This window comes from Pseudorca crassidens, chromosome 1 (assembly GCF_039906515.1).
Source record: "Pseudorca crassidens isolate mPseCra1 chromosome 1, mPseCra1.hap1, whole genome shotgun sequence".
In the NCBI taxonomy this organism is placed as follows: Eukaryota; Metazoa; Chordata; class Mammalia; order Artiodactyla; family Delphinidae; genus Pseudorca; species Pseudorca crassidens.
Window position 1 is genome coordinate 32,704,393 of NC_090296.1, and position 20,884 is coordinate 32,725,276.

At 52.4% G+C, this 20,884-nt stretch overlaps 1 protein-coding gene across 3 annotated transcripts in view; it reads right to left on the minus strand.

Annotated features, from left to right (window-relative positions):
• Positions 1-20,884, minus strand: part of SMOC1 (SPARC related modular calcium binding 1) — a 156,682-nt gene that overhangs the window by 5,674 nt on the left and 130,124 nt on the right. For all 3 annotated transcript variants that reach the window (XM_067732057.1, XM_067732048.1, XM_067732066.1), the window contains exons 8-11: positions 13,757-13,949; positions 13,119-13,201; positions 11,250-11,355; positions 1,446-1,690 (exon numbers count right to left, since the gene is read on the minus strand). In XM_067732057.1, the coding sequence (XP_067588158.1) occupies positions 1,446-1,690; positions 11,250-11,355; positions 13,119-13,201; positions 13,757-13,949 (627 nt within the window). The remainder of the gene's footprint in view (positions 1-1,445; positions 1,691-11,249; positions 11,356-13,118; positions 13,202-13,756; positions 13,950-20,884) is intronic.

Consider the following 20,884-nt stretch of genomic DNA (forward strand, 5'->3'; position numbering starts at 1 on the left):
TACTCTGCATCCCCTACGGGGTTCTTCATAACTCAGGCCTCCATCACCTCCTGTCTGGACAGCCACAGCCTCCTACTGGGGGCTCTGCCTTGCTTATCCCCAATCCATTTCCCACACTGCACCAGAATAATTTTTAAGCAAAACTGACGCTCTTGTGTCTCTGACTGAATCCCTTCAACAGCTTCCCCACCGCCCTTGTAGAGCTGAAACTCTCTCACCTTGCCTCCTACCCCTTCCCCTCCCCTTCCATCTTCAAACACGCATCTCAGTCACACTGACCTCCTTCAGCTCCTCTAGAACTCTCCTCCCTCACCTCTGCAGCTTCACTCTTCATTTGCCTTGGCTCAGAACACTCTTCCCTCCCCTGATCTTTCTGCTTGGCCACCTCTTACTCATTGCTCAGGGATTGCTGTAGAGCAGGGGCAGAAAACTTATCTGTAAAGGACTAGCTAGTAAGTATGTTAGCTTTGGTGGTCATGTACAATATACAATAGTCTCAGTTGTATATTCTTCATTTTTGAAAATTACATCCCTTTAAAAATAGAAAAACCACTCAGCTCACAGGCTGTACAGAAACAGGCCGTGGACTAGATTGGGCCCATGGGCCACAGTTGGCTGACCCTTGGTCTAGACATCACCTCCTTCCCAAAGTTTTCCAAGCCCGTCTGCCCCTGAGCGGATGGGGGTGCCTTACGTACGTTCCTACAATACTCTGCACTTGCTCCACTGTGACAGAGATCATTAGGTGTCCACCAGAATTCACGCTCTCCTCCTCTTCTTGGGTTCCCAGCCTTCCTTACTGTGGGGTGTGGTCTAGTGACTGAGTTCAAGCCAGTGAAATAGGAGAGGTGATGTGTGTCACTTCCAGGACTGGCCCGTCAACCCCCCACCACAGGCACTGCTCCAGGCTTTACGCCATCTGGCTGGCTGGGAAGGGAGAAGACCCCCAGGGTGACCCTGGATGCCACATAATAAAGATGGCAGAGTCATTCTCAGCCTGAATCTCAGTGACTGCACACGAAGCAATCCCCACTCCTATTCCTTCCCCTGCATACACCATACACACACACACACACCCCTAGGACCTGGAATCGTGGTGAACTACTATACGGGCAAGATGAACTAATACTCACTGTGCTGAGCTGAGCCATTACATGTGTGGCTGTACTTGTCACTGCAGCCTGGCCTCTCCTCATACACCCTCATAGCACTTACCACAAGGTATGTAAGTACTTCAGTATGTGTCTCCTCCATAGACTGTGGAAGGACAGGGACCTTATCCATCCATTCCTCACTATATCAGGCGTCTAGCGTGAAGCATAACACACTCCCAGTAAGTAGCTGAATAAACACGCACCTGGGACCTCATCTACTGGGGGAGCCCTCGGCCCCCGGGCCCGGGCGGGGCAAGTCCTAGTGGGCCAGGAGCATAGGCGAGCACTCACCTTCTTTGCTGACACCCAGGCAGCCCTTCAGCTCGGCAAGTGAGATGACCTTGTCCTTGTTCAGGTCACAGTAGTCAGTGAAACGCCGGGCGCATTTCTTGGGCTTGGCTTTCTTCTTCACGTAGCGCTTGAAGGGCTTCATTTCCCTCTTGTTAATGTCGTCGCTGCTGTTGCTGTCCAGCTGGCTGAAGTACCAGTGCACCACTCGCTCCTCCAGGGTGTGGCTGGGGTCTGGCTCTGAGAACCTGGGCCACGGGCAGACACCCCCATCCCCAAGCACACCGCTCAGGATCCTGCAGGAGCCACCAGCCCAGCCTCAGTTCCCTCCCACGTGCTCAGATGCCAGGGCTGCCGGCAGCCGGGCAGAAACGGCTTATCCGAGCCCAAGCCCTCCCAGCCCCCATGAGCCTGCAGCCGAATCAAGCCATCCTTTCCAACTTTGAGCCGCAAGACTGGACACTTCATTCTTCGGGGGTCCCCAAGTAGGTGAGCCCGCCACCCCCTCCGCCACAGCAGCAACGTTCTCATACAAGACGGATGCTCAAGACATATCGGCTGGATATAATTCACCTGAGAAACCACAGGGATCCAAACTGTCCTTCTCCCAGCCTGGTGTTGCTGCCACACAAGCTGCCCGTTACACATGAACTTGGCATCCAAATGGACGTGACTATGGGAAAGGGTGCTCAGAGCCTGCACCACCCACCCAGTGCCAGTCCAGGTCCTGGGAGGGCTTCCAAAGCAGGAGGCAGAGCCCCTGGCTTCAAACTGCTGTCTTCGCGAAACAGAGCCAAAAAAGTGAAACCGAGCAGCAACGGGTCAGTGTGAAGTTCCCGTGGGCCGTCCCTATCAGGTATCGAGTGCGGTAAGAATTGAGGAAAGAAGGCAATTGAGATGGACGCAAACAGAGGTTCTACAGCTGGCAAGTCCAGACCTACTAAGCGTGAGTCTGTCCACATAGAGGTTTTAAGACAGGAGGCCCAGGGTGGACCCAGGAAGCCACATGTTAACTACAACCCCCAGGGGATTCTGCTAAGAAGCACTGGGCTACAGTAACCAAGAAAGCTTCCCGGTGTCGAGATGCACAGCGGTGACCGCATCTAACACAGCCCACGTATGCGTGGCGACCGAAACGTGACAAGAGCAATGCCTACACGTGTAATGTACACAAGGCCCACCCATCAATTTCATTTACTCATGATGCGTCTCTTCTAGAGGGGGTGACTGGGGTCTCTGGCCAGGAGAACAGAGTCACACGAGTCCCATGGTTCCTGCTGCCGGGGCTTGGCACGGAGTGAATGTGGTCAAGGCCCTTTTGTTTAAAGCCCTGGGTAACTTTCCCTTGGTTGGGGGACTAAGGCTGAGGTTGGGAGGTCCACACATTCAAATACTTAGTCTGCAGGGCACTGGGACAGACTACGTGACGACCACGGGTGAGAGGCATGGGCAGAGGGGCTCGCTGTCACACAGGGATCCTACACCAGGGATTCAGTGCCTGCCAGCACACTCTGAAGCTGTACCCGGCAAGAAAAATATTCAAGGCACTTCCCAGTGCCTTGGGGTTCTTCTCTAGGGCTTGCCGAGTTTTCCGGGAGGGAAGGGACCATCCCTGACACCTTCGCTATGAATGAGCCAGCAAACTCCCTCCGCTACCCCAACCCCCAAGTGGCCTCACCATTTAGGGAAAAAGATGTTTCATTACCAAAAAAACGCCAAGCATCCCTGTTGAATGCCCACTCCTAGTTAAGTGGATTGCAGTCTTGAGCAGGTCCCCCTGGGCACCCTGGACCAATTCCAAGAGAGCACAATTAGTGGATCTGCCAGCAGGACCTCATCTTGACAGGTCTGGCGCAGGGAGCACCTGGGGAAGGTGTGAGGGACCGTCTGCTTCTGGCCCTTGGGGAATCTGCTAGGTCTGTCATAGAAACCAGGCTTGGAAGGGCTTTCAAACAGGCATGGCTCAGACTGTTGTCTCTGCCAGTACATGGTTCTTTGGTGGTTTTAAGCTTCCTCTACTTTCACTGCAACATTCACTCTCGAGCCTGCAGGGTATACCAGGCAGGCCCCAGAACATTCTCTATCAGGATGCTCGTGGAGCAGCAGGGAGGGTGGCCAGCTCCCTCGCAGGGCACCCTGCCTGCCCTCGCCTTCTCCTACACGCGAGGGAGGACCCAGCTGCGGGAGGAGAGCCGGGAGGGACCCAGGGGAGACACTCCAGCTATTCCCACCCAGGCTTTCTAAGGCGGCCAGGGGAGGGCCTTCCCCCTCGGCCCCTCCCGTGAGGGGGCCACGAGAACGCCCCCGCGAAGGCAGCTCCTCCTTTAACCTTTAGGCTCAGCATAGCGTAATGTCTACCTAGAGGCTGGAATAATAAAACCTCACTTGCTGAGACGGGAAGGGATGAGGTCATCCCGCCTAGACGCCCAGCCAGGAGAGGCCTGCTGCCTCCAACACGTGTTCCTGGGCTCCCGCCCGCCTGCCCAGTTCTCAGCGACTCTGTCGCTGGAGCTCCCCGCACCTTCCTTTGGGCTAGGCTGCAGCAAGAAGCAGCTCTTCTCCCGCGCTACAGCCTCTAAGCGTTTCCTCTTATGCCAGAGAGTGACTGTCATTTGGGGGCTGCTCCGTTTTTCCTCCCTTCCCTGCCTCCTTGTCTGGAGAACCGTGTTCCTGCCGTCCTCACTCCCAGCAGGAGCTCCCCAGCCCAGAGCGCCCATGCTTTCTGCCCGCTACCCCCCGTATGTCCCCCATACCCCGCAGCCGAGGACACGTCCCAGGAGACATCCCCCGAGGGCCCTGCAAGCAGTGCCTCTGCCTCCCTGTAGCACTTCCCCAACCGGCAGCCTGCCCTGTGGGCCTGCCTCTCCCCGCCCCCGTCCCCAGCTGGCATGAGGCACTCTGCTTCTGAAATCCTTTGACTTCCAGAATCCCATGCTACCCCCTCCCCAAACATCAGAGCCAGGCTCCACATGTGTAGCTAGGCAGTGCTAGGGTCCTATTTTGGAAGCCAAGGCTTTGTCTAGGCCAAGCGCCAAGTACATTTAAGGCAAGAATTTCTTAGCGAGGGTGCGGGGCAGTGGGGTGGGATCATGGACCCTCAGAAAACGTAAACAAAGCCATAGCCCCTCTCTCTAAGATGCACATGCACCCAGAACTCTGCAGATTTTAGGGGTTTAATGGACTCCCTAAACCTCATCCAAGGTCACGGACTCAAGTTAAGAACCCTCATCTAGAGGGAAGGAGACTCCAGCCATGATCCCAGAAGAATAAGTCTGAACCTTCTGGAAGAAGATCGGGTGAGACAAAACACAGTAACTGGGAGGGGCTTGGGGGTAGTTTTCATGCTTCCAGCAAAGCATACGAGAAAAAAGAAAACTACTGAAGGCATCTGGCCCAAAACGCTGAAAATGAGGTTTTGGCTTCACAGCGGCCTCAAGTCCCCAAACTACCATGCTTCACGCAAGAACTAGTTACGCCTGACATCTATCAGGAGTCCTGATTTAGCCAAACCAGTGGTGAGCACGTGTGAAAGAAGACACGAGAAGCCTCTGTTAACTAAGGAGAAGCTAAGGTTTTCCCAGGGGCGTGCTGGATGGGGTGGCGCAAGAGAGCCTCCCTGAGTCTCCAGGAACCTCTCAAGCAGTCTGTGCTGGTGGAGTCCTTTCCATCACAGCTGGACTCCTCACAATTCACCCCTGACCTCAAAGCCACAGCCCACCGAGCCCTCCAGCTCTGACAGCTTTCTAGCAGGATCCTTTAAAAACACTGGCAACTTGCACTCCCAGTTCTAGGGTTACACGGGCATCAGACTCCCGGCCTCTCTCTCACATAGGCTCACAGAACTGGGATCAGAACCGCTGGAATTCAGAGCTGCTCATCAGGCCAGGGCTGGGGACCCTATGTTAGAGAGTGTGACGGTTCTTTAAGATCACTTAACGGCGATGCCCAGGTCCTTGCTACGGGCCTGCCTACAGACACAATTCCACTCCCATTAAAAGGGCTTATTGGGTGAGTAGAGGATCCAGGTTTCCTCGGATATGGTGTGGAGAGACGCAGTGCAAGGCTGGCGTCAGCCCCGCCTCTGGGCTGTTTTGGTGGCCGTCCTGTTGCCTCCCGTCTCCAGCGATGAGGAAAACCACTAGAGCCAGGTCCCTCCCTGGACTGGCCGGGCCCCGCCGAGTCTTCTCCCAAATTAAGAGGCGGCAGGTGCCACCCTTCCCCCGCAGCCCTCTCGGTGTCGCTCCTGCAGCCTCAGCCCGCCGGGCCTCGGCTGCAACGCACAGCTGGAGAGTCAGCCCCTTTTACCACAAGGAAACTGGCGCTGGCCAAGATCTCGGGCCCAATTCCGCTGTCCCAAGCAGTTTTAAACAAGGTGAGGTGGGCTGGCCTGGAGGCACGGGCCAAGCCAAGCAGGCCAACGGAGTGCCATCTGGAGCGGGGTCCGGGCCCTGCCAGCTGTGCGGGTGGGGAGAGTTGGGAAACGCCAAGTCAGCTGCATTCCAGCCTCCTCCTTGTGAGAACATCAACAAGTCACCGCACTGGGCAGGAAGGAGGAAGCCTCAGACCCACGGTCTCTTCTTGCAGGGCCACGGGAGGGGCAGCGAGGCTCACGCGGCCCCGCCCAGCTCCTCTCAACGTTGACTTTTCCTAGGGTGGAGTGGAGAAAGGAGAGGGTTCCCCTGCGCTAGAAGGCTCTGCCAGCTAGGATCTCAGAACTCCCCCTTTGGGACTGATAAATGCTGATGGGGAGGCTGACGTAGCCAGTGGGGTGAGGGGCCGGGGGCGGAACTCTGCCTTCTGGAGCGGGAAGGATGAAGAGCATAATTCAGGGCTTCCCTGGTGGCGCAGTGGTTGAGGGTCCGCCTGCCGATGCAGGGGACGCGGGTTCGTACCCCGGTCCAGGAGGATCCCACGTGCTGCAGAGCGGCTGGGCCCCTGAGCCATGGCCGCTGGGCCTGCGCGTCCGGAGCCTGTGCTCCGCAACGGGAGAGGCCACAGCAGTGAGAGGCCCACGTACCGCAAAAAAAAAAAAAGAGCATAATTCAATGATCTAGCAACCTTCACTGAGAACAGCTCTCATCTAATGATACCTGCAGGCCACCCCCTCCCAGGCACTAGCCACAGATGTTTCCATGGATACCCCATTCTACTTTGCCTATTTTTAGATTTGGGTAGCACTGCTTTCCCCCTAAATCAGGCTAGAAGACCAGAAAAGGAAGTAGATATCTCCCTCTTCCACTCCCTACATCCAGCAAGTCTTCAAATCCTATTGATTTCATTACTAAAGCTTCAGTAAATCATCCCATCTGCCACAGCTTTAGTCCACATTCTCACCACCGTTCCCTCTGGTGTGGGCTGTAACCTTCCTGCCCCATTTAGCTCCCCTCCCCCCGTCTGGCTTCTGTAGGAATGCCCATCTAGTCACATGCCTCCCTGTGGCCCTCTCTGGCGCAAATCACAAGACCCAGGATGATCTGGGCTCTGCCCAGCCCTACAGCCTCATCTCCCACCTGTCCACAGCCTGCCTCCCAAGCTTAAACCTTACTCCTCACAATTCCTTCCACAGACCCTACCTCGTTCGTACCTCGCTACCCCTAGGGTCCCTCTGCTGGGATACCCTTATTCCTGGTCCATCTAGGTCGTGGCATTTTCTCACTCGTAAGTGAAGATGTGGCTTAAATGTCACCTCCTGTGGAAAGCCTTCTCTCACACGTCCTCCCTCCCCTGAGTCCCTGCAGGACTTCATCTGCCTCTGTTGTCACATTGGCTTTACAGCGCACTCACGTGATTACATAGCTTTTCTCCCAGGAGCTCCTCCAGCCCGGAACCATGCCCTCATCCCTGTATGTCCCCAGAACCCAGCACAGAGCTTACGCCACGGGTAAGATGTAAGAGTGTGTACAAAGCTAAAATCTCCAAGCCTGACAGGTGGTGGTTTGGGGGGAAGACACCCTCTTTTCTGCTCAGCCCAAACATCCTCCCGGTCCCTTCTTCTCACTGTCCCCAAATAGGACTGTTTCCCGCTGGCCCCAGCTGGTGTCCAGCTTTAACTGCCACACCCTGAGAGGACGCAGGAGGGATCAGCTGTGGCTTCTTTGACCTTGCGCTTGCAACCTCAATTCTACCTGAATTCACAGCCAAGGCCCAAACCCAGGGACCCTGGATTCCATAATTCTCTTCGCCAGCCCTGCTCCAGATGTGCTGCCCTGTGCCTTGGCTCTCCCACTGTAGAAGGCTGCCTGACCAGGGGCTGTCCACAGGGTGCCCAAGTCCCTTGGTCCCAGCCAGGGCGCCGTAAGGCCCTGGTGACAAAGAAGCATTACAGTGAACTTCAGGGCTAGATCTGGCCTCATAATTAGTCTTGAAGTCGTTGCTGGAGCCTCTGACGTGTGCCAAGAAAAAGAGGCCTTATTGAGACATCCCTCTCTGTATCTAACAGGGATCCATCCATCTATCCACCCATCCTTCTGGCTATTTATTCATTTAACAAATATTTACTGAGCACCTACTGTGTGCCAGGCACTATCCTGAGTTCTAGGAATACAGCAGGGAAGAAGGCAGAAAACGCTCCTTCCCTCGTTGAGTTCAATTTTCATTGGGTAGCGGAGACAGATACAAATAAACAAACCAGCAAAACATCAGATAGGGATAAGCACTAGGCTGAGAATTAAAAAGCGGTGTTGTGGGCTTCCCTGGTGGCGCAGTGGTTGAGAGTCCGCCTGCCGATGCAGGGGACACGGGTTCGTGCCCCGGTCTGGGAAGATCCCACATGCCGCAGAGCGGCTGGGCCCGTGAGCCATGGCCGCTGAGCCTGCGCATCCGGAGCCTGTGCTCCGCAACGGGAGAGGCCACAGCAGTGAGAGGCCTGCGTACCGCAAAAAAAAAAAAAAAGTGGTGTTGTGATAGAGGGTGACAGGGCTGCTCCTTTAGTTTGGATGGTCATTGAGAAGATGATATTTAAATGGAGCAGTGGGGCCAGTCACGGGAGGATGGGAGACTCACATTCCAGGCTGAAGGAGCACCTGGCATGGAGGCCCTGGGGCAGGCAAGAGCTTGGCCTGTTTGAGGACCTGAGAAGGACCAGTGGCTGGGACATAATGACAGGAGGGAGCAGCATATGAGAGAAGGGTGAGCGCCAGCAAGACCATCCTGCACGGCCAGTTCATGGTCAGAGTTCGGGCTTTTTGCTTTTTCAAAATATATTAGGGAGACCTGAGAGGGATTTAAACTCAGTAAAACCGGTAACCCTGGCCAGCCACCTCCCTGCATAACTGATTCTTTCTCCTTCTCTCTGCAGGCCCACTCCCACTTCCTTGATTTCTAAACTATTTCTTGATACATCTTGTCTGTCTTTTGATTACAAGTCTACCCTCCAGGTAACACAATTACCAAATGCAGTTCAAACCTTTCATTCTCATCAAAACCAAACATGGTCAGGCTCACATGAGCTTGAAATGAAAAACATGTTTAGGAAAGAATTTTTTTTTAAATTTCTCCCAACATTATATCATACCTAAAAGAGGTTTTTGGAAACCACAGCCACAAAAACTCCCTTCCCTAATGACACACTGGGATTAAAAGCATTTACGAACTTCTTAGTTTTTATTTTCTGTAAAAATGCCTTCAGCCTGCTATCTGAGGGTCAAGTGTCCATCCGAACTTGCCCTGGCAGCGGGCCCACCTGTGATTTTGGCCTCCCGGCCCAGGACCTAGCTGGGTTTGGTCCTTTCCCTGGCACTGAAGGCTGCCTGGATCCGAGGCCAGGCCGGGCTCAAGGGCTGCGCTCCCGCAGAAGCAAATGGGATGGAGGGAGAAGTCCTGTCTCCTTAGAACCCAAGTAGAAGCACCAGGCAGGCTCCCTGAGCAGTGGGTCAGAGCCAGCAGCCCTGGGGATTTGTGGGTGGAAAGCACCCAGACTTGAAATTGTTAAGGCCATGCCCCTTTCTCGTTTTTTTTTTTCCCTCTCTTCTAAAAACCATAAATAGCTCATACCCATTTCTGCATGAAACAACAGGTATGTTTTCACATTCCAAGCATAAATAACAAAAAGGCATATAATACTGAATATGCCTTTTCATAATTTCCTCTCCCTCTTCCTGGAGGTTCGGACACAGCCCTCTCAATTTTAGACTTCCAGTTGCTGAGCACCATGGGCTGCCTCTGGGCAGTTCTCATCTGCCGACCTGTCAGACCCTGTCTCCATCTTTTCAGACTTATTGCTGTGCTCCTCCCAGGGGAGGCCTGGACCCTTCCACAGGGTGAGCAAAACAGAGCAGGGCCAGAAACCAGCCTCAGAGCTCACAGGACCATGGGGGTTGCTGAGAGCAAGCTCCCTGGACAAGCAGTTTCCTAGAGTGGCAACCCACAAGGCGGCCACTGCACTCACTGTGATGTGACATAAAAGTGGGTTTTCAAGATTGCTGCCCTTGTCTGCCTTGGGACACAGAACCACTGACAGCTGTGTTGGGAGTCCTGGTGCCCACCCCAGATACACGCCCTGCTGTTGTGCTGATGCAGTCACGCTGGGGCCCTTCCACCAGCCTGGGGGCCTGGGCCTGTCTCGTGGTGGCACTCCTTGCCCTCTGGGGAGATGCGGAGGGACTAGCGCTCCCTCCTTGGTGAGCCACGTAAGCTGAGAGTCAGGCTGCCCATCCCTGCCAAGCACATGGTACTTCCCGTTGCTAAGGAGCCAGAACTCTCCCTACGCCAGCCGTGCCTCCCGCTCTGGCTTCATAATGGGAAGCACATCTCACAGGCCCTTTGGGACCTGCATCCTCTGTGTCATCTACCACCACTGTCATCTCCTCCACCCCCTCCTCCATCCACCCCAGCTCAACCATACTGAACTTCGGACGTGCACTTTCCTGGGGTCACAATGTTCTTTCCTTTTTCCTGGAATGGTTTCCCTTCTTTTACTAGCTGAGTCCTACCTATCCTTCAAAACTCAGTATCACCTCCTCCGGGAAGCCTTCTCTGACTCCTCCAGACTAAATTAGCAAACGCTTCTCTGCTCTTTCACCTCGGTTCTAGCTCTTACCACACAGTTTGTATCTTTCTACAGCCTAGTATCCCCATTAGGCTGCATTCTTTGAAGGCAGAGACATGCCTCGCATCCTTGGATTCCCAATCCTTAGCCCAGTGCTTGGCGTGCCATGCACGTTCAATAGTTCTGAGCAGAGGACAGATGAATGCATGCGTGCTCCGATCAACTGACCCAATGGGTCCAAATTAGTGAGCGCCGGCGATGCTGGTCGCTGGGGAGCGTGTACCTTTCGGCCTCGGGTCAGGACTGCCTCGGTCAGCATATCAGCTCCTGAACTAAGCTGGACTTGGCTCTGGCAGTGTCCAATCCCACTGCCCAGAGTCCCTTGGGATTCTCAGGAAGCCAAACTGGCACGCGGCTCCTGCCTTCTCAGAAAAGAAGAAAACCACCAAATGCTCTGGACTCCCTCCCTGCCATCCCTGTTCCCATCGTATGCCCATCCCCCTTCCTGCCATTCTGGACTCACTCCAATGCATCCATTTCTGAGACTGAAGCGCTGGAAGTCTCCAGACACTCCCGGACTTGCCTATAATCAGGTAACTACAAGCTAGAGAAAAGCAACTCCCAAAGACTAGAAAGGGGAGAGGGGCGGCGAGATTTTGGGTGGAAGGTGAGACAAAGTCACAGCTACGCGGTTTCAGGAAGAGGATCAACTTCCAGCTCTTGTTCTACCCACCCCTCCCCACTCTCCCAGGGACCCGCAGCATCTGAAAAGTCAGGGGCCCCGTGGTCCCACTGGGCCTGAGTCCCGCTCGCATTCTCACCTCCCACCTCCAGTGGGTGCTGCTGAGTTAATGGCCTGCACCATATCAGTGGTGAGAGCATCCAGTAGGCTGGTGATAAATTCCATTTTCTTCCCTTCTGGACAGCCTGAAAGACAAAGTGAGACTTGAAGGCAGATGCCAGGTAAATGATCAAGTAAACAGCTTCCTCAACTACCACTGTTTCCTCAACCTCTCCAAGTCCTTCCTGTCCAGCTAAATCCACTTTGGGAATTGTCCACAGCTCAGATGATTCTCGTAAACCTCCATAGTTCCTCTACCCACAGCCCGCAAGGGACCAATCGACCAAACAGATAATAATGCTCTCCATGTTCTTCCATTCCTCAAATCTTTTGCTGAGTATCAACTCAGGCACTATGCTAAATGTTAGGGATATTATACACACGGTTCTTCCCCTCGTAAAGTTCATAGTCTACTGGGGAACTCAAGCTAGTTCTGGTACAGGAGGACGGAGCGACTCTAGCAGCAAGGACCAGGTGCTGAAGGGGCACAAGGAATGCAGAGAACTCCAAGGTCAAAGTTGCCTCAAGTAGATCTACCTGTTTACCTATCCAAGAACCTCCTCCTTTTCTCACATCTCTCCTCAACCAGCTTAGATTATAATTATCAACCCTCCCTTATAAGTACTCTCAAACCCTTTGTCTCTCTATTCCGCACTGTGTGATTCCAGCAAAATCCCAAGCGTGGATGAACCTTCTCATCGATATGCCTTCTCCAAGTCTACACCCCCATAGCTGAATAGTGCTAGCGCAAACACCACCACGCAACTGGAGAGACGGTTTTCCTGCAAATTCATGACTACCAGCCCCAAATGGGCCCTCAACACTGCCTACGATCCTCCTCTCCGCAGCAAGTATTTCATTCTCTGCTCTCTGCAAATCCCCTAGGTCTCCGGTTAAATGCTACCTTCTCAGAGAAACCACAGATTCTTCCTGTCCTTCTCCCAGCACCTCGCTCTTTCCCTTCAGAGTACCTGTCACCACCTTTTATCTCTGTTTGGATTCATTTATTTGTATACTGTCTCCCCCACTAGACAAGCTTCACTTCGGTTTTGATCATTAGACGAACCCAGCGCCTGGCACATAGGGGAATCTCAAGGGACATTTGTTGAAGAGATGGCTAGAAGGAGGGACCCTGGTCTCTACAACTCCATTCTCATGACAGAGTGACCTACAAACCTCACTTGGGAACCCCTAGACTTTCAGGAGCCTCTGTTTTCAGTCCTCCTTCGGAGTCCTGATGGGGAATAGTAGGCCCAGCTCCCACCAGCACTGACCTGCATCTGTGCTGATTAAGACTACAGTGTTCTGGGCCATCAATATTTAGTACTTTTACTGTAACTCACTGGCAGAGAACACTATAAATAAGACAAACCCAGCCCAGCAGCCATTTAGAGGTGAGCCCTGCCTGTGAGCCTTGTGTCATACCCCAGTGACAGTTCTGGGCCACCAGGAATCATTGCCCCTCAGGACAGCCTTTCCCTGTGAGCTGTCTTCTCTTTGCAGCCCTGGGGAAAAGGGTCCACAGCCCCCAGATCATTTTCCCAGTCACCCTTAGAGAAAGAACTGTAGAGCTTTTAAGGGTACGATTTTAACCCAGTGACTACATTTTAAAGATAAAAAGGTAAAAGCAAGGAGGAGAAACAGTGTGCTCAAGAGCACAGGACTAATTAGGAACACATCCCAGACTGGATGCAGATCCCATGGCTCCTGCGACGCCCCTGCCCAGTGTCCCCGCTCCACCTTACGGATGGGGAAGCAGACCCAGAGGAGGGCGCTGCTTCTGCATGATGAGGGGCTGGAGGAACAGGAAGAGGTGAAGGCACCAGCAAGGGGTAGTGTCGTCTCCTACCTGGCAGCTCCCTGTCCTTGAAGGGGTCGTCCACCTCCGCACTCTTGGCCCTGGCGTCGCTCTCACAACTGGGCATCACGTAGCTAAGAAGAGAGAGATGCAGGGGGTGAGGAGGGGCTGGAAACTGAGCTGATTTCAGCTCCTACTCCCAGCAATGATCTGTGTGGTCTCGAAGCCTAGATCTCCCAGAGCTGGCAGCAGAATATCTCCTGGACTGTCCAGCAGCTACAAGGCAATCCCAGCGTCAGTGTTCCCACAGAGACATGTTCAGGCATGTCATCTTAGTCAGTCTAGTAGAGCGCTGTTACCTTATGTCTGCACACAGGATCTTTTTGATCCATAGAACCTAGTGACTCAGGCAGGGCAATCACCTTCTCACTGGTGAACTGAGGTTCAGAGAGGTTACCTACTTTCCCAAGGTTGCCCAGCTAGGAAAGGCCAGACCTGTGACCAGAATCCAGGATATTGGGACCTCATCTGCCCACAAGCAGAGATGCTGCTCCCCTAGTGCCTCGACGCCCACCAGGACAGGACAATAAAGCCAGGAGATGTGAGGTGACAGCGTAACAGGAAGCTGGCTCTCCTACCCCAGGCTTCACCTGAGGGGTGAGGGGCAGGACGGGCTCTGGGGGACTTACCGTGTGGAGGTCCCAGGCAGCGGACGCCCCGTGTCCACCAGCACACACCAGCAGTAGCCAGTGGATTGGTGGCACTGCACTGGCTTATAGAGCCCCCCGGGGGCACACTCGGGGATGACAATGCCCTCGCGGGGATTCTGCCGGGCCTCTTCCAGGGCGCTCTGTCTCTCCTGGTCACAAGAGTGAACTTTCTCTGCAAGAGAAGACACAGCCTGTGGTGATTCCCACTCCTGTGCCTTCCCTGCCAGGACCTGGCCTGGCCCTAGGGAACTGATCCTGGCTGGTGAATCACCAAGGGGAGCTGTGTCTCCCACATCAGCCCTTAGTGAGGGGCTGGAGGCCCAGAACCTCCCTGCGGCCCCCTAGAGGCGGGGGCAGGAGCTGGCTGCCCTGCTAGCTGACAGCTGATGCAGGAACGCCCGTGTGTGTGGACACTCTCCCAAGCCCAGACGCAGCAGGACAGGGCCAGGCCACTGTCCTCAGGGCAGGGAGATGCTCTGGTGCTCGGCACCCAAGGGGAGCAGAAACAAGGCCCAAACCCACTCCTTTCCAGGCCTCCAACAGGGCTGAACGGAGCTGAGCTGATTACACAACACTGCTTCCATCCAGTGCGAGAGAGAAACAGGCCCGCGGGAAGGTGTCTGTACTCAGCGGCCTCACGAACTATGTCAACGTCTCTGAACAGCCAAACCTGGTTTCTCCAGAGTCAGGCCCAGGCTGAGGCAGTGCACGGTGTCCTGTGCCAGGCCTGGGGGCCTCAGACCCACACGACTCCTGACCAGTCAACCTGCCTGACTTCCCTTTCTTGTTTTTTTGTTGATTCTGTGGGGATTTTTTTTTCTTTTTTCTTTTTAGCTATTAAAAATAAATAGCATTAAAATAAATAAATAAATAAATAGCATTAGGTTCCTTTTCTTCTTATAAAGAAAAATTTGAAAAAACCCTAATCCCACCAAAGTTAAACACTACTTGCCCTGGACCTCTTCTTTTCCATGTACACATACATAAATACATATGCACACATCTACTGTTTTTTGTTTTTTGTTTTTTTTTTTTTCGGCACGCGGGCCTCTCACTGTTGCGGCCTCTCCTGTTGCGGAGCACAGGCTCCGGACGCGCAGGCTCAGCGGCCGTGGCTCACGGGCCCAGCCGCTCCATGGCACGTGGGATCTTCCCAGACCGGGGCACAAACCCGCATCCCCTGCATCGGCAGGCGGACTCTCAACCACTGCGCCATCAGGGAAGCCCACTGGGGGTTTTTTAACAATAAAAGGGACCACATCATATACCTGTACTATCACTTTTTTGATCTACTTATTTATCTCTTTATTTATTTACTTTATTATCACTTTATTTCTTTCATGAACAATATTCCGCAACTTTCCCCTTGAAGAAGATGACAGGAATCGTCTTGGGTATCCCATGATATTTTCACAGTGTTTTACAAAAATACCATTCCGAGAGCCAGGAATTTGGTATCAGCAATGTGGAGATTCATCCTCCTCACTGAACAACAGCACAAATGATGAAAATACAGAAGCTCAACTCTGAAGGAGCCAAACCCTTTGAAATAATGACTCTGGTAATGATACACATATGAACCGGACAGATGTTGAAGCAGACTGTAGGTGCACACAGAGACGCACGGCAGCTCCATGCTGTCTTAGAGGGAAGTCAGATGATGGGAAATGCTTTTTGTCTCACTCTGAGGAAAAATGCTGAAAAAATTCTCATTGCAGGGTGAGGGAATATTCCCTTAAGCGCATAAAAATATCTGAGAGTCAGGGGACAGGTATGAATAGTACATTTGCTATTAAAATATAATACTGATCTGGAAAATGAAAAAAGAAAAGAACTATTGTTTTCATAACGCAAACACAGTGAAACTAAACAGAATCTCCTTAGCTAGAGGAACAGCAGTTTAAAACAGTTGACAGGCACTAGACTCGAGATTCTGAGCCCAATTATAACTACCACCAGAACTGCCCCTAAGAGGCAGCTTAGGAAAGAGACATAAACTGATTGGAAGAGGGGGGTCCATGGGGAGACCTGGCCTGAAGACCCAGAATTTTGAGTTCGGCCCCTGGCTGGAATGGAGCCTGGCACCTTCCAGGGGATTACGCAAGAGTTTTTCAATAGCTCTCCCAACCCCAAGTTGGTAACTTTCTTTTCCTACCTCATAGTTCATGCCACAGAAAAAGTGACAGAGGAGAAAAACCAAAGGAGAACAGCTTTTTACCGGCACCGCGTTCGTGTAACAACGTCTGACAGAGGCTTTAAATTAAGATCTTCCAGGCCAACATTCTAAAGCCATAAATCAGATAGAAAGCGAGATGCGAACAGAGGTGGAGAAAGCTTCCCCAGGGACAGAGCAAATGATGGACCTGACTTCACAGCATTGGGGATCCTGAAACTGCGGGCATGTGGAGACCAGCCAGCCGAGGAGAGGTGGGAACCTGTGGTTTGGGGACTGTCGACAGATTTCTGGAAGTCCTTGAAGGCTGTTCTGAAAGGTTTGTAGCCCGCTTCCATAGAGGTTGCACGGAGTTCCACGGAGGATACTACAAACCATACAAACGGTGACGCTCGATAATTTGGAAAGACTGGGGGTTAGCGTGGAATTCGAGAGAAGGTGAAATCCAGGGTTTCTTGTCTTTATCTGCTTGCTTATTACTTTATGACGATCCCTGCAAGTTCAAGTGCTCCTCTAAGAGAGAGACAGGAAAGGTTTATAATCACAGCGCCAACTGTTTGTGAAGAAAACACAGAGAGTTTGTCTTCCGACAGAGACAAAAATCTCCCCTAAGAGCCTCTTTATGCTACTAATAGTCAAAGCAAATATTCATGGAGGAGCAGGAGCCAGGCAGGCGACAGACTAGGGGCTTTACTTGCCGAATCTCTTTGTCCGTGTGAAGTAGGCACCGTTATTATGCCCATTTTGTAGACAAGGAAGCTGAGTCGTGGAGGGATTCATGAATTTTCCCAAGTTCACTCACCCCGGAGACAGGAGGGCTGGGGCCCCAGTCAAGGGCTTCTGACGGTCAAGCCTGTCTTGCTGAACTCTAGACAGAGGTTACTGTCTCTAATTATTTGCTTTCGGGGAAAAATACATTTATTTTTATGGCGTGAAGATCCGCCAGGCCAGTCGCTTTGTAGACGCCCCAGATCTGCTGCATTTGAAAGCAGATGTGTAAAAACATGTACTTATCCATGTGAAACAGCACTGCTTCTTCTGAACCAACGACTTTCTCAGCCTAAGCACACTCCAAACCTTGTACCCTCGTATTTTTCCCTCTTTGCCTCGGAACTGCAACACCTAAGGCCAGGTTTGTAACTCACCCACCATTTACAGACAGTCACATGAATAATAATGGCTAACAGCTACCTGAGCATTTATGGTGTGCCCAGCTCTGTACTGGGCACTTCCACTAGCTCACTTCAAACTCATCACAGGCCTCTAAGAAAAGTGTTATTATTATCCTCACTGAGCAGACTGGCTGTGTGATTTCCTCAAGGTCAACAACTAGGAAGTGGCAGAGCCTGGATTCCAGCCCAGGCAGTCTGCTCCCAGGCCATGGTCTTTACCTCTCTTTAATATCAGCTCTCACTGCCATGTGCTAACCTGATTTTTAATCTAACCTATGTTTTTCTTTTACTTGGTGTGGTAGATCGTTACAAAATGGTACCAGTGAATTGCACCTCCCTGTATTCAGGGTAAACCCCTCCCTGCTGACTCTGATTTGCTTTGACCAATGGAAAGGACGGGGGTGACAGTGTGTGGTTTCCAGACCTCGGCCTGAAGAGGCCTTATAGCTTCCACTTTCCCTTTCTTGGAATCCACCCTGAGACCACCACATAAGAAAGTCAGTCCAGCCTCCAGGAGGATGAAAGGCCACATGGAAGAAAACCAGAGCGGCTCAGCCCACTGCCAGCACCAACTTCCGGGCGTGTGCGTGAAGTCACCTTGGACACCCCAGCCCAGCTGACCCTCCAGCTGGACAAGTCCAGGAGTCAGTGCAGGTAGAATCAGTCAAGGAACCACCCAGCCAATCCACAGACACATTAGAAAGAATAAATTATTCTTGTTGTGAGCCACTATATTTCTGGGTGGTCTGTTACGCAGCAATAGATAACCGAGACACTTAGACTTGCTCAACTCTTTATCAATTTACCCCGTAAGTATTTCTGCAGCCCTCTCAGACCCTTCAGCCAATCAATCAATCAATCGACCAATTATTCCTTCAGTGCTTCTCCAGACCTCATGCGAATACTAATCGGTACATACCAGGGGGCATAAGCTTATTCTGTATCTGAGGACCCAGAAGCCAGCCCCATCCTTAGGGCCACTGTCACCCTCTGCCCTTCTCAGTCACCTCCCAAATGAATCTTAAAATTCACAACTATCAGATTTTCCAGATACCAAGAAGGCACCTTCCAGAATGCAAGCCAGGGGATCTATTTCAAGGGCCTCTTCATGACCACTGGTTCAGAGAGGAAGCTCCTCAGAAGTGGATACTCACTGTTCTAAAACATTCAGCCTCTGCTCAGGGAAGTTCAGGGGAAGATGACAAGATTAGAAGGTCTGGCCTGATAACTATGAGAATGGCCCGGGACCATCTGTAAATACTTGGAAGACATACACAGCGGGGGGACAGGGAAATATCAGGGCTGCCCAGGGCGACACAGGAATACCTAGCCACACATTCTTACACACCCATGCACACCCAGCCCCTCTAATCCTGTTCCCAGAACCAGTGAGAGCCGGTTCACTCCCCACCTGGCAGTGGATGGTTTAAATCTCACTCACCAATCTCTGACTGCCCGAGAGAAGAAACACAACAGAAAAGTAGCCTGTGGAAGGAATGAGAACGTGGTCCAGCCCTTGCCACCGGAAAGCACACAGCCCTCTATCCCAACAATCACACGGCAGCCGAGCAAAGCAGGGCTAAGTCTGGGTGGGAGTGGGCAGGGAGGGGGACCGGGGAGAGGGAGACCGGGCTGAGCCAGACAACACAAACCCTGTGTGCAGGCCCAGGGCCCGGGTTCTCAGGTGTCCAGCCAAGACAGGAGGAGTGTGGAGGACAGCCCCGTCTGCTACGGCCAGCCCCTGCCTCTGTGCCCTCAGTGACCTGTGGTAATTAGGAGCAAAGGAGAGCGTGGACAACCTCAACCCTCAGCTAATCCCCAATTTTGATTTTAGCCCACAGTTTATCCTTTGTTTCTGGAACTTTTTCTACTTTATCATCTGTTTCTTTTTTCTTCTTCACTTAAGAAAAAAAAATGTCCAACAAACATAAACATTAAAAGATTTGAGTTTCAGGTCCTTGGACTGGTCTTTCTTTCTGGCTGCGGCCTTCCAGAGGAGGAGCTGCTGCAGGAAGGAGCAGACAAAAAAGCTGGGATGCTGGGTAACCCAACACCTGAGTGAGCAGGTCCTGGTAAGCCAGTCATATCTTGAACTCTTGGGAGAAAGAGCAGCGGAACCTTATGGTGATGGAGGCCAGGGGAGACGGGAGGAGAGAAAAGGCAGTAGTCAGAGAGGATCACTAGCAGTCAGGGTTCTCCAGAGAAACTGAACCAACAGAAAAAAATAGATAGATGATAGATAGATAGATAGATGATAGATAGATAGATAGATGGTAGATAGATTTAAAAAATATATATATGGGTATGGATGTATATGGAGAGAGAGAGAGGGCTTCCCTGGTGGCGCAGTGGTTGAGAGTCCGCCTGCCGATGCAGGGGACACGGGTTCGTGCCCCTGTCCGGGAAGATCCAGCTGCGGAGTGGCTGGGCCCGTGAGCCGTGGCTGCTGAGCCTGAGCGTCCGGAGCCTGTGCTCCGCAACGGGAGAGGCCACAACAGTGAGAGGCCCGCGTAGAGCAAAAAAAAAAAAAGAGAGAGAGAGCGAGAGATTTATTTTAAGGAATTGGCTCCAGGCTGGCAAGCTGGAAATTCAGGTAAGAGTGATGGGGCAGTCTCAAGTCCAAAATCAACAGGTCAAGCCAGCAGGCTAGAAACTCAGGCAGGATTTCTATGTTACAGTCTGGAGGCAGAATTCCTTCTTCAAGAAATCTCAGGTTTTGCTCTTAAGGCCTTCAGCTGATTGGATGTGGCCCACCCACATCACAGAGGGTCATCTGCTTTACTTCAAGTCAATTGATTATAAATGTTAATCACATCTAAAATAATACCTTTGCAGCAACGTCTACACTAGTGTTTGACCAAACTGGCTACTGTGGCCCAGCCAAGTTGGCCCCTAAAATTAACCATCACTAGGTCCCTATGAAAAATGAGACCAAGAAAAAAGCCCAATCTTACAGAAAACCATACACAGAGAAGCTGAGAAGAGTCATAGGTCATAGAGACATGAATTGGGAAGATGCCTTGATGAATGATGCCATCTTCCCAGAGAAAGAACCAGAGGCTCTTCTCTGAGTGGCGGCTCAGTTGCTAATTAAGGGCAGCTTCTCGGGCTGCCCTGACTAAGCATTGCCTATACTACAGACAAGGGAAGTGGGATGCTGACAGGGCTGAGGGCAATGTCCTGAGAGAGGATGGTACTCCTGGCGTCTCAGATCTAACGTGGGATCCTGAGTAACAGAGGAGATAAGGCCAATAGAGAGGATGCAGAGGGGGTCAGGGGCCTTCCTGGCCCCAGGCTCTCACACAGGCTGGTACTGGGTGTACACTGGTACCATGGCAGGCTCTGGAGAGGTCAGAAAAGTTTTGTCAGACGTAGCAAGAAGAAAGAACTAACCACAAGATCTTAACTTACCCTCATTCCGGGCCTCCTCCATCCCCAAAGCTTTCCCTGGGGGGGTCCCCCCTAGAGCAAAGCCTCTCTCTGCTGAGTCTGTTCCCCTCCTGGACCCCTCACCCTTAGCACCAGGACTTAACAAGACTGCAAGCTATCGCGTACTTCCTGATCCTTCCCCACACCCATCCCTGACCTGCGGCGCCTCACTCATAGGAGAACCACAGGGTCTTGGGTATAAAGGATCCACAGAGTATTTAGCCCAAGAACCCCTCTATTGCTGAATCTCTGCTGTTCCATCTCGAGCCACAGGATTCTGTTCTAGCCTCTGACACTTCAGGGTGGGACCACCCACCTCTGAGTCAAGGCCAA